The following is a 20,789-nucleotide window of genomic DNA, read 5'->3' as shown; positions in this document are numbered from 1 at the left end:
CTATGCTTGCACTGTGAAGTCAACATCAATGTTTTGTATTTTACATATTGTGAATAAGCCTCAGCTTAGCATGACTTTCAGATCTTACTGTAGTTTTTTAACATACTTAAGGGGGATTACTTGGAGTGTTCATAAACTTTGTGGGGAGGACTTCCACAGCATTTGTGGTCTGGGCTGTAACAGGCTGGATGTTGTAATGATCCTTTAACCATTGTTCAAATGTTGCCTGTAGCTCTTCTGACTCTGTGTCTTGCCTCAGCATTCCCTAACCCGGCAACCAAGTTTCAGTCAATCAAGTTTAAATAGGCCTTCCATACTGGGACCGGGGAACGTATGGCCTGAGATGCCTATTAAACTTTTCTTGTGCTTAGTTCTGGTTAGATGAGGAGTGTGTGTGTGTGTGTGTGTGTGTGTGTGTGTGTGTGTGTGTGTGTGTGTGTGTGTGTGTGTGTGTGTGTGTGTGTGTGTGTGTGTGTGTGTGTGTGTGTGTGTGTGTGTGTGTGTGTGTGTGTGTGTGTGTAAGTCCAGCAAGCTGGGTGCCAGGGTTCCCTCAGGAACACAGATCTGACAGGTACTAGTCCTATCATCCAAATCATTAATCAGAAATTAAACAATGCTGGACCCAGAACAGATCCCTGGGGAACTGCATTTGATACTTTATCCTCATTAACCATTGGACCATTGATGACCGCCCACTGAACACAGTGATCCAACCTGTTTTGTATCCACCTTACAGTACTTTCTAGTCTGTATTTTATTAGCTTGTTAATGAGAATGTCATGGGAAACAGTGTTAAAAGCCATACTAAAGTCAAGGTATATCACAGCACCTGAAGTGCTGTGTCCAGTTTTGGGCCCCACACTTCAAGGAAGATGTGGGCAGAGTCCAGTGGAGAATGACAAAAATGGATAGAGGCCTTGGATCGATGAGTTTTGAGGAGAGCCTGAAAGTACTATGGTTATATAATTTGAAGAAGAGAAGACTGAAGGGGGAATTGATAACAATCTTTAAATATCTGAAGGGTGATTTTAAAGAGGCTTTGAGAGAGTCTTTTCTCTGTGCCTGTAGGGGACTAGACTAGGAGCAATGGTAAGGAAAGTTAGTTTGGAGAAAGAGGAACTTTCTGACTCTGAGGTTGGTCAAGCATTGGAATAGGCTACTTAGAGAAGTTGTAGACTTCCATTTCCATCCCTGAAAATTTTCAAGAGAAGATTATAAAGACACTTGGCTGAGATGGTTTAAGTCAGGGATGATCCTACCTGAGCAGGGGACTGGATTAGATGATTTTATGAAGTCCCTTCCATCCGTCCTTTCCTGTGATCCTAAAAGATGGAGTTCTTTGTTCAAGGAGTCAGAGAAGTAGGGCTGGAAGTGACATCTAGAAGTCACCCAGTCCAACCCCTTGCCTGTGGCAGGATGATCCCTATCCAAACCATGATATACAAAGCCATAGTTTAATAATCTATTAGAAAAAATAATACAGTAAGTCCTGACACAAGATATAACACCCTAATCTGCCGCAGGTAAAACAACATCCTGCTGCTGCCAAGGTTAGTTAAAAAAAAAAAAAAAAAAGGCTTGAGAGATTCCAGGAAGAGCTCCCCAACCTCACTGATCCCCCTCTACAGAGGAAAGCAGAAACCCACACCTCATCTAACCATGGAGTCAAATTGCTTCCTGGCTCCAAATATGACAGTTGGTCTGACCCTTAGTGGAGGAACAAGACCCTCTAGCCTGAAACCTCTGGGCTTAAGTCCCAGCAGGGGCAATGGTACATCCCAGTCAAAATCCCCAGCTTTGGCTGCAACACCCAGTGTTTCTGAGGAAGGCTTAAAAAACACTCTAACACGTGTAGCAGCAGGAGGGGAAAAAACTCCCTCCTGGTCCCACATGGCAACCAAGAAAGCCCCATTTTAAGAACTGGGCTCCCTAGCAGAGAGGGAAAGGTGAAATCCTGGGTGTTGGGGTACAGAGGAACAGGTAACTGTAACAAGATTTGATTTACCATTCTAACATAAGAACTCTAAAATACCCCTTTTCTAAAGGCTTGGCACTAGAAATAGAGACTAATTCCAAGGGTGGAGACCAAGCACATCCCTTGCCAGGTGTGATAGAAACAATCCAATTAAAATAGCTTAAACAGAGTGGAAGGTATCTACATAACAATTACGATATAGTGAAAACAAAGCAGTGTGGCTTTCCTTAAAAATCATCTGTCTACAACTTTTTTTCTCTCAGAATCTGTAGAAAAACGTAGTTGAATTTACAAAATAAAAAATAAAACTTGATAAAGTCAATGGTATGGCTATTTAGAAAGAACAATAAATAACCATGGGTGAAAAGTAGAGCTGAGATAATTGTGAAATTAGCAAGGAGACAGAAAACAGTGGGACTAAATAGTCTATTTTTCACCATATTAACCATTTTACACCAATAAACTATATGCTGACAATTGCTACTAAATATATTAGTTATCTGGAAAAGGAAGTAAACACTGAAGTAGCAGAATATGAAGATAACAAATTTATTTAGAGTAGATTGAAGAATTTAATCAAGGTTAATTAAATCTGCATATTCAAATGAAACATACTGAAAAAAGGCAAAGTGACATGTAATAGAAAAATTAAGTGAACCACTCATATTAGAGCCCTAAAGTAACTGTTGTATTTTCTCACATAGAGTGCACACCTTTTTCCCCTAACTCAACCCCCCTAAAACTGAGGTGTATGTATTAAAAGGGAAACCTTTTTTTTTTCCCTAAGATAAAATCACCCTGCAACAGCTCTAGTATTACTGTTTGGGCATCTGAGGGAGTCAGTGGCTCATTAATGGCTCACTGAGTAAATGGCCTATTATTCTTCACTTCACAGCTGTGAATCATTTCTGTTTTTTAATGATCAACCCATTAATCAAGCTAACCCTTCTTTGGGCAGTTTTCCTGTCTACCAGGGCTCCTGGTCTCTTCTGGTTCACAACTCTTTAACTCTTTTCAAGATCATAGGTCCACCCATAGAGGTCAGTCTTCAGCAGCAAGTAGGGTTTTAGTTAAGCTGGAAGGGGAAGGTGAATCATCTGAAGACTAGGCTCTATCCCTTCTCTCTGTAGCCATATCTCTAGAAAAAAAGTTCTTCATAATGACTTCAAAAACTTCATTCATATTATATGGTTATGTTATATGTGAGAAAATACAGTATAATGACACCTGTGTGTCCAGTAGACACTGTACAAGGGAGTACTAAAATAACCATACAAGTCTGCATTGGAAAATGGATAGCAGGTGTTTCACAGTATGTTGGGCCTCCAGTAGGTTCATTGAGGGTTTGTTTTGGAAGGTGTGTGGGGGGAGGGGGGACAGGCAGGGAATTTCCAGTGTTCCCAGCATTCTTTTATTTATGGGGAAATAAAATAGTAACTGGAGATGCTACACCTGTGGTGTGAGTGTGCAGCACTTGCTATAGAGTTGAATAAAGAGTAGTGAAACAGTGTATGTGAGAGATGAGGAGATAGTGGAGCATTTCTTATAAATTTGAGAGCTGAGGGAATTGGGAAACAAGATGACGTGACTGTAAAAGATTTTCTTTGGTGGGAACTGAAACGGCCACTTTTCAAATTCCTGATCGCAGCCCTCACTAGTTCAGCCTTCCTGCTTCCTTCCAAGCATGTCTCTATTAGAAAGTTTCAAATAAAACCTAATTATGAAGAGTAGGAAAGCATTTTGTTGGAGGAAGAAGAAAGTAGACAATCCTGCAGCAGGATTGTTTAATTGGAGCCAATATGCTTTACTTGGATTATAAACTTCATGTACCTCTGTACCAATTCAGCTAAATTTTGTCTAATTTTTAAACAGGTTTTGGGGTACCATTTTTTAAAATACATGTGTGCTGTATAGAAAGTTTATGAATTTAGGCAGTTATGTAGGGTTATAAGTGAAGCTGGTAGGTTCTATCTATATAGGATGGAAGGTCCAAGTTACAGCCAAGAGGCAGGGATTTTTATGGTAATTTTTACTGAGTTAACTGTATATTTGGGAGGGCTGTTGACAAGCTTTTGGATGCAGACCTGAAGAAGGGACTTGATGCCTGAAAACTTGTCCAGCAACTCTTCCAACTCTGCAGCTGGTCCAGTAAAAGATAAAGCATCTCAGAGGTTTTGTGGACCATCAAGACTGCAACATTGTAGCCCTAGTACAACACCTAAGTTATATAAACACTTATGCTTTAGGGAAGAGGTGGACAAAATATGGCCCATGGGCTGGATCTGGCCTGTCAACTGATTGGATCTGGCGCATGGCTGCCCCCATGGCAGTTCACATGGGGCCGAGCCCCACTGACAGCAGCCTGTGTTGCACTCCTGGCTATAGCTGTCCTGTGCCTGCCAGACAGCACTGCCCTGGCCCTGCCTTCAGGCAGCATGCATAGCTTCCTGGTGGGGCTGCTGCTGCAGTTGCCCAGGTACTGTTTGGCTTCCCCTCCTCCAGTGGCTCTTCCTCATCCTTCTCCTGCCCCTTCTGTGCCACTTAAGGTAGGGTGGGGGGGAGAGGGGGAGCTGCAGCTGGGTGATGCCTGCCCCAGTACACAGGGCTGCAGCTCCCAGACAGCTTCCACCTTCTCCGCCTACCCAGTGCAATGAGCAGCCACGTGCAGCCAGCTAAATGGGTGGAGGGCTGCTGGGAGCTGGAGCCAGAGCTGGAGTCTGATGTGTCGGGGCAGGAGCTGTCTGGCTGTAGCTTCCCCCTGACACATGGGGCTGGGCATGTGGTGCCTGGAGCATGTCCCCACAGCTGCTGTTGATTCCCCATGCTTCCCACTGTCTAGAGCAGCACAGCAGAAAAAGGAGGAGGTAGCAGGTAGAGGAGCCAAGCTGTACCAGGCAGCTGTGGCAGCAGCCCCACTGGGAAGGTGCATGTGGTGACTGGGGCAGGCCCAGGGTGGTGCTGTCTGTCGAGCCCAGGCCAGGCGTGGGAGGGAGAATGGTATGGGCTGCTTGGGGTGGGAGCAGGTGGAGCTTGACCCCACGTGCAAGCCAGATGTGGGGAAGGTGGACCTGCACCACTGGGGTGAGTTCTGCTGCACCTGCCCCCTGCCCCCCCAAACCCTGGCCAGCTCCTGGGACCTAATGTGTGGGTAGTCTTCCCCCCACACTCCCGCCCACACTCCTCCCACACATAGCGCACACTCTCCCAACCCCACCACCCCACACATCCCCCCCCACCATCCCACAGTATACAAGAGCAAGACTTTATTTTGAGCTATTATGCACTTAAACGTAAATCAGGAGAAAAATTATTTTTTGAAATAAAATTAAAATATGATGTTTGATTTTTAGTATGTGATTTGTTTTTATCTATAATTTGTTAAAAATTGTATCTTCTGAAAGATTTTATGTGTGCAACCCTTCACAGCTCACCAAAACTTAAGTGGCCCACCAGCCTAAATAATTGCTTACCTCTGCTTTAAGGCATAAATTAATCAGTAATTATTTGCAGTTAGGAGGAAAATACTATTGAGGGGTGTGTCTGCATGAGATATTTACTGTAGATTTGCCTAATTAGCTCCACAGTAAATATCTCAGCATCTACATATGTCTTTATTAGAGTGCAGTAAACTAATAAATTCCACCACTTGTTTGGTTGGTACTTGTAAATGCAAGTACTGTCCTGCAGCAGAATATTTAATGCATAACAATGCACATGTAGATGCTAATTGGGCTGGCTGGGGCACAAGGGTGCTGCTTGCTGGCTAGCTCTGCCGTAGCTAGCTCTTCTGCAGCACATTGTGGGGGGGAAGGTAAAAGTATTGTATTGTTTATACTAGCGTACATTATAGCAGATAAAACCAAACCAAACCTCTAAAAGAATCCCTTTTATTAGTGAGATTCTAAAAGAATCCCTTTAACTGGGGTCAGTTCATTGGCCATATTTGGAGTTAAGAAAGAATTTTACCCTACGATCAGATTGGTATTGGCTGTGGGGGTTTTTGCCCCTCTCTGAAGTGGAATCTCTTACGTGCATATTAACAGCTTTTTACAGATGAAGGATGTTGGCCTCTGTGGTCCCAGCGTTTTACTTGTGCAGGTTTGATTGTTATGTTTTGTCTTGTGTCAGGGTTAATGGTAATGTAACTAAAAGGTTAGCTGGATTGTATCGGATGGTTTGGATAGGGATGATCCTGTGTCAGGGCAGGGGATTGGACCAGATGGCTCCCAGATCATCCCATTCTGACAGGCCTTCATCATTTTCTTGCAACAACAATTCTTCCAGGTTTCAGTTTGCTGGCTCCTTGCTCTTTTCTGAGGCTTTGGAATGGCTCACGGGTCTAATCCCCACACCTTGCAACATGGCTACTTGGTTTTCCTTCTGATCTTCTTTTCAGATGCTTAGAAATAAATAGTTTGCTCCAATTCTGCTCTCTCCTCAAATTCCTCAATAGGACTATTCTAAACAAAGGATACGTGCCATCAAAGATTACTTTCAGCAGTCTTTGAGGTTTCTCCTCATATCCTCAGTTTGTAATGTTCTCCTGCTGCTTTTTGTTATCACTGTGTGAAATTCACTCTGTACTTCTTTTTTCCTAAAAGTTCTGCCAAGAGCTGTGGCTGCATAGATGGAAGAAACGGAGAAAATTGTATAGCCCAAACTTCTAAGGAAGAAGGTCTCACAGGTTAGAACTAGTTGAGGTAAAGTTCTGAAAAAAAGCAATAGCAAGTATTTTTCATGAAATATGTACAGTCTAGGAGGCGCACACACTTCTCATTTTTGGTTATTACTAGGCAATAACACCTTGTGAAGAAAGACATTTTTACAATCGGATATTCACGGCCTTCTGAGAATAATTTCAGAATACAAACCACTTCTCAGTGTTAGTGCAGTGAGATTATACCACCTTACCAAGGTGATAACTCATCCAGGAAAGGCTCCTTAGGTTTAGAATATAAATTTATAACTGAGCATTTATGAGAATAATTTTTCTAAAGATGTGGATTCAAGGCCACATGAAGCTTGAACATAGTTATCATAGGTAAAATAGATTGCAATACTTGTTTTTACTAGTAACAAAAATGATTACTCATTAACATTTGCTGTAATTATAATTCTGATTACTGGCAACTTGATTTATGCTCCACAGCATAGGAAAGGATGATTAAAGTTGATATATCTTAAATGCATGAAGTTAGTTGAACAAAAAACATGTTCTTCCATTAAACTCTCATGGCTTGAGTTTTTCCTCTCATTTTTATTTATGAAAACATGGGATTAGTCCTGATTCTCAACCATGTGAGAGGTGAATTAGGAATTGAGTTTATTGACATAGCGAGTTTTCAATCCAGAGTGTTCAGAGGAAGTTAGAGTGAGCAGTGCCTAGTTCTCATAACATTAGTTTTGTTTTTTAGCATTGATACTCTAGTCACAGTATGTCATTGTTCTGCTTTGTAGACATAGCGGGTGCGTCAACACATGCAAGCACGTGTGTTTGCAGCAAGTCAAATAGAAGTGGTGCAAATTTGAGCCGGGGCTTTTGCCTCAGCGCGCGTGCTCGGACGTGCACTTTGTTGTGGAGCAAATTGTGCCACTTGGGGCAAAATAACCCTGGCTCCTCCCAGATCTGCGGCCAGGAGGAGCTAGAGCCTGGAGCCAGCACCTGTGCTGTCCCCAGCAGTATAAAAAGCTGTCCTGTCCTGGCCCCAGCAGTACAAAAACCTGCCCTGGCAAGCAGCTCAGGGCTACTCGCTCTCCGGAACTTCTGGGGCTCAGCCACTTGATACCTGGGGACACTACTCCTTGTACCAGCTGGACTGCTGCAGTAGCATCCCAAATCCATTTTAAAAATATCCCCAAATCCATGTTTTTCCACAATTAACACAAAAGACCACTCTACACATGTGCACATGCACACGCACATATATATATATCTGGACAGAGAGAGACAGCAATCAGTCAGGCAATGCTTTATTGGTATATTTACAATGTTAAAGCAATATGGAAGCCTAACAGTGTCTCTATCATCATGATAAAATAAATTCTAAATACCTATATGTGTTGATGTGAACTTCTGGTTTCCTTTGCACATGATGGGTGTGTGATGGGGGGATGTGGTATTTGCAGGAAGGGGGTGAGAAGGGGTATGGGGAAAGGCAGGTAGGTGTATGTGGAGTGATGTGGGTTGGTGTGTGAGTATGTGTGGGGCGATTGCTGTGGGGACTGGGTGTGGGGGACCTTGTTGGGGCGTTGCTCAGGAGGGGTGGGTCCCCTGGCCCCATAGGGTGCAGCCCTCCCCCACCACAGCACATGGAATGCTCCCCCACACAGGGCCCCAGCTCCCCGCTGGAGAGCCACAGCCCCTATCCCCCACAGGCCCCAGCCCTGCTGCCCAGGGTCCCAGGCACCATGAAGGACCACAGTCTACTCCTCTGCCCCAGGGTCTCAGCTCCCCCTGGAGGGCCCCAGCCCCCCTGCCCAGGGTCCCAGGCACCCTGGAGGACCACAGCCCCCTTCTGCCCAGGGTCCCAGCTCCCCTTGGAGGGCCACAGCCCACCTGCTCCAGGTCCCAGGCACCCTGGAGGGCCCCAGCCCCCCCCACCCAGGGCCCATAACTTACTTTTAGCAGCAGCAGCAGGTGTGGGGCACTCTGAGCCATGGCTGCAAGACCTGGCATGGCACGTGGGGACTGTGCACCAGGTCCAGGCGGGTCCTGGGGCCTCTGCTGCTGGGCTGGGCTCTTGGTGGCAGGACCCAGTGCGGCATGCGGAGACTGCATGCCAGGCCCAGCTGGGTCCTGCTGGCCCTGGGGTCCCTCTGCCACCCAGCTGGGCTAGGCGCTTGGTGGCAGGAGCCTGCGCACTGCGCGGGGACCTGGGCCTAGCTGGGTCCTGCCGCCCCTGGGGTCCCTCTGCTGCCCAGCCAGGCTGGGTCCTTGGTGGCAGGACCTGGCTGGACAGGGATTGGGGAGGTCTGGGGTGCTAGCAGGGGGAGGGGTTGGGCAGGGATCGGGGGGCTGGCAAGGGGAGGGGCCAGGCAGGGCAGGGAGCAGGCAGGGCTGGCGGGGTTCTGCCCCATGGTCCCCTCCCCCTCCTCCAGCCCCCCCAACCCCTAACTCACTGGCACTGGAGCCCTGGCGAGGCGAGGGGGCAACCATGGAGATGCTCTGGCATCCAGAGCATCTCCCTGGAGCACTCAGCCTCCTGTTGCCTCAGGGCACGCTCCGGGGCTGTGTCCTGCCCTATTTTTTTTTTGTTTTTGTTTTAGGCCTCTGGATATCCAGGGATCTAATTTTCATTTTTTCATTCCCGCATGTGCTTCTTGCCCTGCCTTAAAGGGGTTTGAGGCAGGGCAAGAGCTACGTGTGTGCTCATGTGGATGCACCCAGAAAGATTTAATGAGGAAACACTGACTGGCTGACATCCTTCCTTTCTAGCTGTATTACAAATAATAATGGGCAACTTGTCTTTTAAGAGATCTCTCACCATTCTCTAACTAATGTTTATTTTGTTCTTTGCTGATAGCAAAGCCATTAGGGTGATCATAAGACAGTATTCCAAGATGTTACCAATATGCATGTGATGCTCTGCTTGATATCTCCCTTCCAATAACTGCCCTCGTACTTTGCTACTATTAGCATGGGCTTGGCTGAGGTGGTTGGCTGAATTTAAATCAAGCCATGGTGAAGATTGCTTTATTGGAAATGGGGATTATTTTGAAAAGCTAGAAAGTAGTGTCTCAGATTGCCAAATTTCTTCATCGTCTGAGAATTTTCCTAACTTTTTCTGAACACGCACTTTGCCATGTGTGCCACAGACACGATCCTCTGTCTGCAGCTGGCAGGAACTCTGCACCCCTTGCTGTCACTGACAAGGAATGTAGCAGTGACAGTAGCTTTATGTCTTTGTAACTTCCAGATTAGATTACTAAAACTTGCCCTATTTAGAAATGAGTGTGCTAACATTAAAGCTCCTTCCTATATAAAATATGGCAACCCAGCTCCTCAGCAATAGCATCTGCTGGTCCAAATCTGCCTGGTTTTCTGCTGTGGTACTTCACTTCCATGCTGATGGTTGACAGGTATTATCTTGAAATCTTAAAGCATTCTGTATATTGAACTTAGCTATCTAAAAGCATGTCTGGCTAAGATGCTGTAATTTCCTTTGATTTGCGTTCCAGAGGAAAGATGAAATTACCAATGAGACTGGCTTGTGAGTGGAGAATATACTTTTCATGATATCTGTGCGAAGACTTTTGCCTTCTGGAAGAGATAAGGATATCCACAGAGCTCACTGCTTTAAGTACAGGAGCCTCCTTTAGCTTGCCTTATGTCAGCAGCAACTGAGGGGAAAAGAAAGCAGATGGTTCCAAGTTTCACACACATGCAAACATTAAGAATAATTCTAGCAAGCTCTCAGAAAGGTGAAAAAATCTAGTACAGCTATTGACTTCATTCTTGATTTTAGTTTATTTTGGCAGGTGCTCAGTATTATAGTGATAATAACCTGAATGAACAGAAATCGTGATGATTTTTCTATCTTGTTCTGAGACTGCATTATAGTCTAATTTTACTACAATAGCTACATGTTTGGTATTTGTATTTCCCTCAATTTAGGGTATGTTAGAACTAATTATAATCACTTTTAACATGAGTCATTGCAGTTTTATGAACAAAATCACCAAGGCTGCTGACAGACATGAAAAAAAATGCTTTCCCAGAAGAAGCAGTGCATTAGTTCAGTCCAGCTCCCCAGTGTCTAAATAGATCAGGCACTTGAGCAGGTCTTTTTGGTGCTTTCATCTAATAGCTGATTCAATCAGCTATTAGATAAAACTGGCAAAAAAGCCCCGCTAAAACTCCTGATCGATAAAAACATTGGGGAGCTGGGTCGAACTGATGTGATACCTCTTCAGGCAAGTGCTGGGCTTGGTGCAGGGGTCCATGGGGTTTAAAGTAAAGTGCCATTGTTTGGTGGTGGTGGTGGTTATGTCTTTAAGTAGCCTAAAGCAATCAGTTGTTGTGGAAGATGCCATCAGGAAATGTAGCTTTAAGTGGATGTTTAGTTCTCCACGATTTTATTTTAAGGAAAGTTGTTTCTTAAACCTTTGAGGAAAAGTAGTAGGAAAAAAATCTTTAAAACAATCAGTACCTAACTAGAAAAATGCTATAAGGCAGAAGTGTCCAGTATACAGCCCCATGGGCTGGATCCAGTCTGTTGACCTGGGTCATCTAGCCAGTGAACTTTTGCTCAGCCTCTGGTCTCAGTGGTGGCATTTTGCACAGTGGCAGCCAGCTCCCTGGGGAGAACAACGCCACGATCAGCAACTCTTCTGACATGGACAGAGCCCCAGCTCTGGTCACAGTGGAGGGCCTTTTATCTCTGGTATCAGTAGAGTTTTCTGTGCCCCTGCAAAGGCCTGGGGTCTGGTTACAGCTGTGGTGAGCTCTGGCTGCAGTGGTGGAGCCTCTGACCATCGTGCTTCTGGGGCTGCCTATCCCCCAGCAAAAGCTGGGGTAGTGGCAGCTGCCAGGAGACCTACCACTTTAAGCAGAGCCTCAGCTCTGGCCACAGTGGCAGAGTTTCTGCTCTCAGTGTTTCTCGGGTTGCCAGCACCCCAGGTGTCACCAGGAAGCCCAGCTACTGTGGGCAGAGCTGGGGCTCTAGCCGCTGTGGCTGGACTTAACTCATAGTGCTGCTGGGGCAGCCAGACCCCTAGCTCTCATTTTGGGCCGGGCTGCTGCTGTGGGAAGACCAGCCACTGAAGCCAGATCCCCAGGATGCTGGCTCTGGCCATGGTGGCATGGGGTCATGCTTTGTGTCCCTGCAGGTCATACACACCATATGGGGTCCCTGCAGGGCCACTATTGCACAGACATGGTGTCCCTGGCGAATCTCTGATTCAGTCTTTTCAGGGTTGTTGTGCTGGTTGCCCTCATGAAAAACCTCTCTACTGGTGTCGAAGCTTCTGTCTGTGGAGCTGCTAGGGCTGCCAGTACAAGAGCCTGGATACAGCGCATAGGCACCAGAAAATGAAGGGATGCAGCCCTCCAGCTGATTTGAGTTTGGCACCCCTGCTGTCAGTGTTTACTTGAGTAAAACTGGCATTCTGACATAAAGTTAATTGTTAGTTTAAAAGAAAACTACAGCAGTAATCCTAGATTAAAAATAAGAGTGACATAAGTGAGAGCATAATGGAGGAGTTAATATTTTAATACTGATGTTTAGCTTTGTTTTGTTTGCAAAAATATATATTTAGACTTAAATTATTTGCTCATAGTGCTATAATGTTTACATGCATTGTATTTTACAGGTAAATATTAAATGTTTTTTTGCTCTCAGAGCTTTATCATCTAAAATTAGACCAAAGTAATACTGTAAACAGAAACATAGAAACAAAAGTAATAGAACAACTATGTGTTGATGAAATGTTCACACAACCAGTATTTATGATTATAACCTCAGACGGAAGTGTTTTGTGTCAAGTTATTGTTTGATTACTCTTGTAACAATTAGTATAAATATATTTTGAACTTTTATTAGAAAGATAGAAAAAGACAAAGCCTTTACAATATTTACAACTTAAAATGAAATCCTTGGTTAATATTTTAAATATATATATTTTTTTTATTTGATATCCTTCTAACTGTATAGTGTCTCTTACAGCTAGGAAACTTTAAATTCTTTCCAGTAGTATAAAGGTGGTATCAATGGGAGAAAAGGCTAATTTAGTGGGTCATAAGCTTCCACCGCTGTTGCTGTTCACATGTGATCCTTGCTTCTTTAAGGGAAAACAAGGGTGACACAAAAAAGTGAGAGAAATATAGGCAAAATGATCCATCTTAATGTTACTGAAGCATGTTGTCCTTTTACTTGCACTGGACTTTTTACGACATGTTCCACTTACTTTTCTTGTTAGAAGCTCACAGCAGTGTTGTAAAGTTAGCTGAGACACAGAAACAAGCTAGGGAAGGAAGATGACAAATTAGGAAGGGGACAATGGCAGGAACCTCAGATTCACATCCCGGATGCTGTTCAGGTGTTAGCTAGTTCCAGTGGGGGGTGGTGACGTCATCTGGTTCCCTGGCAGGGTCTTGTGAGGGCAACTTTCAGGGTTGCAGTAATGAAGGTTGAGTGATGTCAAAGTGGATCCTAGGGGGATGCTCTGGGCAGCCACAATATCAAGAGTTTGTATCTATCTGCCTTCCTGTCCTCATTCACCAATCTTCTAGGTAAACAGTGTTCAAGGAAGTGTGGTCATATCTTCCCATGAAAATTGCCAATTAAAAAAAAAATTAGTCCCATTTCTAGAATTTTTCAGTTTGTTACATGAACCTGTGACTGCAGAAACATAAATGATCCTTTACCACAATTCCTGTAATTTAAACCATTCATCTTTTACCAGTCGCTAGTTTTGATTTATGCTTACATTTGTAAACAAATGTCCATGTTGGCTGAAATGTATTTTTGTATCTGATGAACCCTTACAGTACAGGTCTCTTCACAACAGAATCCAGAAATAAACATTTCCTATTTGTAAAAGAAAGAGAATACTTCTTTCCTCAAAGGAGGGATAAATTGATTAGTATCTGGTAGGTGCTCAGATGCTGTAATAATAGGGCCATATAAATATCTGGTTAGGCAAAGAAAATGATGCTTATTACTTAAATATGTTTACATCTCAATTTTTCAGAGACAGTATCTTAGCTTTTTTCCCACTTATATTTTCACAAAGTTATCTGTGTTAAATTTAGATATGAACAATCTAGTTCCAGGTCCAAAAGATTCTAAAATAGTACCACAGACTATTTCAAATATTTCATGAAACTGTATATATTTTATAAAATCCTTGTACATTTTGTTCCTTTGCTTATGTGGTGTGCATGAAAGCTCAAGGGAAAAAGATGCAACATACTTTATTACTCAAGAATGCTAATATTGGAGATCCGTTAGATGTCTGCTCATTTTCAGATGTTCTGTTTTAGTCATTATGAGCCACTTGTGAGCTACTTGCGTTTATTTTTAGTTTCTTTTCTTAGAAAAACAAGTGAATTGGGTCTTTGCCTGGTAATTAAAATTCAAGAATGCATGTGTTCAGGCTGGAAACTGCATAGGTGCTCTGATGGAAACTTCCCAAAAAAATAGATGAAAGGTAGTCAAATTGATAAAATTAGGAACCTACTAATTTTCTCACTGTCAGATGGTGGTCATTTTTGTGTTTAAACAACATCCTGGATTTCAGAGATGGTGGGAAAGAGAATCCCACTTAATTTGTTGTACGGGAAGGAAATAATATTTTATATGGGTCCAGTGTTTTTGAACTTACATTTTTGCAAGTCAATAAAACTTTATTTCTCCAATAACTTTCCATTTGAAGATTTTGACAGTACTATCATTTGTGTTTCTCCCACGTCACGTGAGCTTTCTTCATGAGGTGACCTCACAGCACTTGAAACTGATACACTAACTTGGCGTCTCAGTATTTTCATTATTCTCCTCTTATATCCTTTACATGCAAAGAAATAAATGAAAGGATCCAAGCAGCAGTTAAAATTCATAAGAAACACTGTATAATGAAGAGACTTCTGGAATACTTGTTGATCATTGCATGGTGTTTTGTCTTGATTGTAAAGCTTCTTAATCATGTGTTGTATAATTGCAACATGATAAGGGGTAAAACAGATGATAAACACAACAATTACAAAAATGATTGTATTGATGGCTTTTTTGTTTATCCCGGATTTTTCACTTAATGGATTTGCTTTTGCAGTTTGAACAAGTTTGTAGCTAATTTGAGAATAACAAAATAGTATGATTCCAAGGGGAATGAGGTACCCTATTAAACAGGCAGCAAGAAGTATCAGTGGTAGATTTGGGATTTTTTCAAAGTTTGGATATTCCATGCATGTAATCCTTTCTTGTTCCTTATTTGACATGGACTGTAGGAGTAATGGAAATGTTTGACTCAATACAAGGAACCAGACAAATATACAAATGCCCTTGGCATGCTGAACTCTTCTAAGCTTTTGGTACCGGAATGGGTGGACTACAGCAAAAAACCTATCAATACTTAAACATGTCATAAAATTAACACCTGCATAAGTGTTGATGTAAAATATGAGAGCAGTTAGTCTACAAAATGTTTCTCCAAATGGCCAGTCAAATCCTAGTGCATAGTATGCAATCCTTGTAGGCAAAGAAGTAGTAAAAAGAAGGTCCGACAAGACAAGATTTGTTGAATATAACGTGGTAGAGTTGATCTTTTTTCTGTTTTTAAAAATGACAGTGAGGGCAAGTCCATTTCCAACCACTCCAAGCATTAAAATAACACTGTAAAATACAGGCAGTACGATCTTTGCTGTATCTTCGTGTTCATATAGGTCGCAGGTGGAGGTGTTTATCAGCAGACTTGTAGATGCTGAGATGGCAGTGCCCATTATCACAACTGGTGTCTCTGCAGGAAATTCAGTAGATCTAGCAATAAGAACAAAACAAAAGGAAACATCTTTTAATAAACACAGATATGGATCTTCCCCATAGCAGCAACCAACTGGTGTTGCAAAAGGCAAATATTTTAAAACCTGAAATGAAACTTGCTTATGATGAAACACTTTTTAAAGTCTCTTGGTAAGTTCAGTTCTTCTGTTTTGATAAAAGAAAATAGTTTCTCACTAAACTGAATTTTAGTAAACTCAGAAACTCACTGGTTGGAGGAGTACAGTTTATACAAAATTAGAAAAAGTTGATGCTACAGAACTTTTAAAGCAACCTGGGGGAAGGGGACTCTATATGAGACATGATTATGTGAAGTTAAGCAAGTATAAAACATACAGTATTTGAATTTGTTTCAGTGAATGTCAGGGAAGTATTTTTTTAAGTGAAGGTTTATTTAGCAGTTATATGAAATTCGTGACTTAAATAGTATTTGAGTTGCCCTGTATTGACCTTGTGGGAATTTAACCTGATTTCTAGAAAATAAATCTTTTCAACTTATTGTATTTGAACTGAAATAATTCAAACTCATATGAAGTTGCACTTTTCCAAACAGATCAAGTACAATTGATTTACAAGGCATACTTACATTAGCATGTTATCCATTTTTCAGTGGCTCTTGGAATGCACCTGTAATATATGTAAAAAATATTTGTTTTGACTAAATGGCAACACAGTATATTTACGTAGATTTGAATATATGTATTAAAAATTGGTTAAAAGAGCCAACTGACATGGCAGCCCTTGAGACCTACAGAATCTATAAAATCCGTTCTTTGGGGGCTTGTAAATATCAAAGTAATACAACAAGACCTACAAAATGGAAAAGATCTATGACATCATCTACTTTCTGACCTTGCAGAGGTCAGCAAGCATGCTCAGTGGTGCGTTTGGTAGTGCCTTGTTTAAGCTAACTGTTAATATTCCAAGCGGTGAGGCTTCCACCTCTCTCAGACCTGTTCCATGAGAACATTCCTGATAGTCAGATTATTCTTAATGTTGTTTATTTCCTCCTATCTTCCTAGTCAACTATAAAAAATTGCTCTCTTTTCTTGGTAATGCTGCCCTTCAAAATTTGTCTACTTGCATTATATTTCTATTTAGTTATTACTTAGTGAGATTACATAGTGCAATATAATCTTAGCTCAACTCAACTTTTCTTTTTTTAAAGCAATTTTTACACTGTTGCATTGTGGTTAGCACTTTTGAGGTTATTGCCAGTACAAAAAAGTTGGCTTAAGTGGCCTGTGAAACTTCATATTGTACATGGATTTAGGAGAGGCTGAAGGAACTGGGTTTATTTACTCTGGAAAAATGGGGAGACTGAAAGGGGACATAATAGTGGCCTTCAACTACCTGAATGGTGGTTACAGAAAGAATGGAGCTGTTCTCAGTGATGGCAGATGACAGAACAAGGAGCAATGGTCCCAAGTTGCAGCAAGGGAAGTTTAGGTTAGATATTAGGAAATACTTTCTCACTAGGAGGGTAGTAAAGCACTGGAACAGGTTACCCAGAGCAGTTGTGGAGTCTCCATCCTTGTAAGTTCTTAAGACCAGGCTAGACAAAGCCTTATCTGGGATGATTTAGTTGGGGCTGGTCCTGCTTTGAGCAGGGGGTTGGACTAGATGACCTCCTGAGGTCCTTTCCAAGCCTAAATTTCTATGATTTGTGCATGCATGTAGTCTCTCATGTATATGTTTGATATCCCCCAGAATTTGCAGAAATCTTTAGGCTATTCAGAATACTGACTATCACAATGAGGATCTGTCTGTGCTTGAAACTGAGACTGTTTCAGCTAGTTTGGAATCTTTGGGTTCAGACAAAAAATAGCTAGTCTGCAGTGTGCAGGATTACACAGATCATCAGCTACTCTGTGCTAACTGTCCATGTACCCATTGTTAGCCTACACTAAGTGGAATCTGAATCTTGGTAGATTAACCCTGCTTTGCTGAGGGCTCCAGTGCCCTGATTTAGCTTTCACTCACCATGGATTAAGAGCAGGTAGTTACTGCAGAGCAGGTGGAATATAAAGCCCTGTTCCCTGTTGATTTGCTGTAGTTTGTTTCTTCTTCCACAAGCAAAGGCTTCTTTGCCAGCAGAGATGAACTATAGAAGCTATTTGGTCATGTCTGCATGGCATGTGTCATCTTAACTTGGGTTGAAATAGGAATTAACTCAAACAACTTTGGTTTTAATTCAAATTATTTTCTTGTTAAGGTATTGGAGAAGTTAAGGGGTGAAATATGGGCTGCTAATGTGATATCAAGCCCACATTACCATCTAGGGTTTTTCTGGCATCTGCTGTTTTTTTATATAATGGTAAATAATTTGTTTGGTATTATCTATCTCCTTTTAGGCATTTTTGCTATACGGCATTGAAACATATTTTTAGCTTTTGAAAAATGGATTAAAATGATTTAGGAAGAAAAAGGGAACAAGCTACTAAAACATTTTGAATTAGTTGTTTTTAAATTTATATCAGTCACCTTCCATTAATACATAGAAGATTTCAGATGCTTATCTTCTCCCTCAATTTTAGATTTATTTCAAGTGAGACAATTTAATTAACCTCTAGTGCAGAGGTGGGCAAAATATGGCCCACAGGCTAGATCCAGCCTTCCAACGGATTTTATCTGGCCCATGATGGATCCCTTGGCTCTAAATGGTCCAGGCTTGGGGGCAGCCTGGGATGTGGTGTATGCAGTCAGTCCCACTATCCCTGAGTGCACAGTGGGGCTGGGAGGCATGGTGGCAGGACTCCTCTTCTTGGCAGCGGTGGCTTCTTCCAGCTGCTGCTACCAGTGTTACTGCTGTGGCTGGACTTATTCCCTCTGCCTGGGCATCCTGGCCCGTGTGCCCTGCACCCACCGCCCGAGTTACCAGATACAGCAGGTGGGGTCTCAGTGGAGACTGGCCTGGGATGCTTGTGGACAGGGTGCACTCAGCAGGGCAAATGGTATGGGGCTGTGCGAAGGTGGGGAGCTGTGTCTTGAAGCAGGACAGGTGTGTGGGGGTCAGGCCGGGATGATGGGATGCTGACAGCGCAGACTTGACCCAGCCCACAACAGCTCACCAAAACTTCCTGAGTGGTCCTCTAGCCAAAATAATTGTCTACCCCAGTTCTAGTACATACACTATCATAATAATAATTTAATCACTGAATTCTAGCTGGATTAGCATAATTTGTCATGTAGCACATGTTCAAATGATTTGGGAGAATGCTCCCAGGATTGTTTTTCTGGTAGAAAATCTTACCCAGAGATACCTGAACAGACATTCAAATGATGAGCCCTTGAAGAGCAGGGAGCTTTCAGTGTTGACATTGCACAACCAGGGAGCTGCTATTTGTGCATCTCAGTATGTTCTGCAAGTTCCCCCACTCTGCCTGGAGACAGATGGCTACAGTGCACTGGGCAGCCCTGGATTGGCTGACCCAGACTGTTCAGGGTCAGCCTGTGTCTCCCACTGCACGATGTAGGGATTGTGGATGGGATGTGTTCTGCTCCCTGCTTGGCTGAAACAATAGAATCCAGCCAATGACACTCTCCCCCGGGGGGGGGGAGGGGCAGCAAGGGGCAGTGTGGGCCATGAGCAAAGGGTGTATCCCATTGAATGCAATGGAACAATTAATATATAAAAGATTAATTAGTGTATATAATAGCTGAGTCTTAGTTTGAGTATATCTGGCTTGTGTAGAAGAGATGAGATGCAAGATGTATCTCCCCTGCTAATCTAGATAACTGAGTTTGCCTTTTATTCCCTCCTTTACTGTTGTCATAGAATGGATGACTGCAGATAATGGTATATATTCTGAGCTACAGCTACGTATAAACTCCATACTTTAGAAGGAGTATCAGATGAAAATATACATCTATGTATTTTTAAATGTATGTACTCTGGAAGGAGGGAGACCAATGTTACTTGTTTTGTATAGAAATTTTGTTTATACATTGTAATACTGAACATGTGGCATTTCTTTAGCAGAAAAGCAATGAACAATAGACTCCTTTTTTAGCTGAAAAACATAAACAGTTTTAAAACAGTGACAGGAAAAAGAGGATCAGGAAAAGATGACGTGTGAGGAAAAGGAAGGGGGTTGGGCACAACATTTTCTGCTGGAATTCCTCAATTGATTAGCAATTTGAGAATTGTTAAGGGACCTTTTTCATTAAAGAGCGTGATTAGGCACTCCAGGTTATTTCAGTATTGTTATAATATATCACTTTCTTACAATGATGGTCTCAGCTGCAAGAGAAACATTTTGAGTTGTAGCTTCAGGTTTGGGTTAATTTTAACCTTTACTAATATAAAGGGTTTTTTCTTTATTATTTCCGCTAACCAGACAAGTCATGGACAGATTGATTTGAAAGGGGAGGGTAACTGGTGTTTTCACCAGTTGTTGCAATGTAACTATTATGCCTGCAATGAGCCTCTAGTTATCTATCTATACCCTAAAGAAACTGTCTAAGCAGCCCATATATTATTTTGGGAAGTTGTGAATCTTGCACAATTTGAACATAAGAGACAGCGGAAGATAGGAGCATAGTAATTATATAGCAATGGCATCTGTTCAGTTTTATTTTTTCCTTTAACTTCTAATCACTTTTTCTTTTATCAGATATTTTTGCTGTCTGAATTTCTATGTAACCATATAATTAGACCTGACTGAAGAATATGAGCATCTTGCCTTTGACAACAATATATTACAAAGTTATGAACCTTTTAAAAGTTTGTATTCAAAGTGACTATAGTTGAATATTTTGTTAATGTAGAAGTTGAATTCATTGGGAGCAAGATGGATGTGTGTCAGCTCGTGGCTTCAAAACAGATTGGGTGTGGCAGGCTTATCTTAGAACGTGCTTCTTCCTATTGCTGCAAACCTATATTTTTAATGCATTATATTAAATTAAATATTAATTAAAGGTTATTGACCATTGTGCCCTAAAATACAATGTGTAGATCCCATGAAATTTGAAATCTTTGACTGATGACTGATTTGCCTGGGAACAGGAAGCAGGTTCACAGTGATCCATATAGTGTTCTGTAGAATTTCAAGGATAGTCCCCATCCACCCTCCATTCTGCCAACTATTTTAATAGACGCACTAAATCAGATGTTAGAAACAATGTGTCAGGGCAGCTAAAACACAGTCTTTTTAGAAGTATATATTTATTAATTGTGAAGATGCAGAAGGACACACACAAATGAAGCATAAGCACCATAATTATAAGATATGTGCTTGTTTATTTAAGGACTGCACATTTATGTAGATTATTTTTACTAGTTTTCTTTAAAATTAACCTAGAAAATAAATGAAAAACAC

General features: G+C 42.1%; 2 protein-coding genes across 5 annotated transcripts in view; one reads left to right on the top strand and one right to left on the bottom strand.

Annotated features, from left to right (window-relative positions):
• The window catches only part of UBAC2 (UBA domain containing 2), a 194,220-nt gene that overhangs the window by 82,067 nt on the left and 91,364 nt on the right, over positions 1-20,789 (top strand). The window lies entirely within an intron of this gene.
• Positions 12,186-20,789, bottom strand: part of LOC149874798 (G protein-coupled receptor 183-like) — a 28,608-nt gene continuing 20,004 nt past the window's right edge. For all 3 annotated transcript variants that reach the window (XM_090022994.1, XM_090023004.1, XM_090022985.1), the window contains 2 exons: positions 16,055-16,095; positions 12,186-15,447 (listed from right to left, as the gene is read on the bottom strand). In XM_090022994.1, coding sequence (XP_089879120.1) covers positions 14,322-15,447; positions 16,055-16,071 — 1,143 coding nt within the window. In that variant the 5' untranslated portion in view covers positions 16,072-16,095 and the 3' untranslated portion in view covers positions 12,186-14,321. The remainder of the gene's footprint in view (positions 15,448-16,054; positions 16,096-20,789) is intronic.

Source organism: Crocodylus siamensis, chromosome 1 (assembly GCF_052110815.1).
Source record: "Crocodylus siamensis isolate JL-2025a chromosome 1, ASM5211081v1, whole genome shotgun sequence".
Taxonomy (NCBI): domain Eukaryota; kingdom Metazoa; phylum Chordata; order Crocodylia; family Crocodylidae; genus Crocodylus; species Crocodylus siamensis.
The sequence above is the reverse complement of the archived record's forward strand: the minus strand, read 5'-3'. Positions and strand labels throughout refer to the sequence as shown.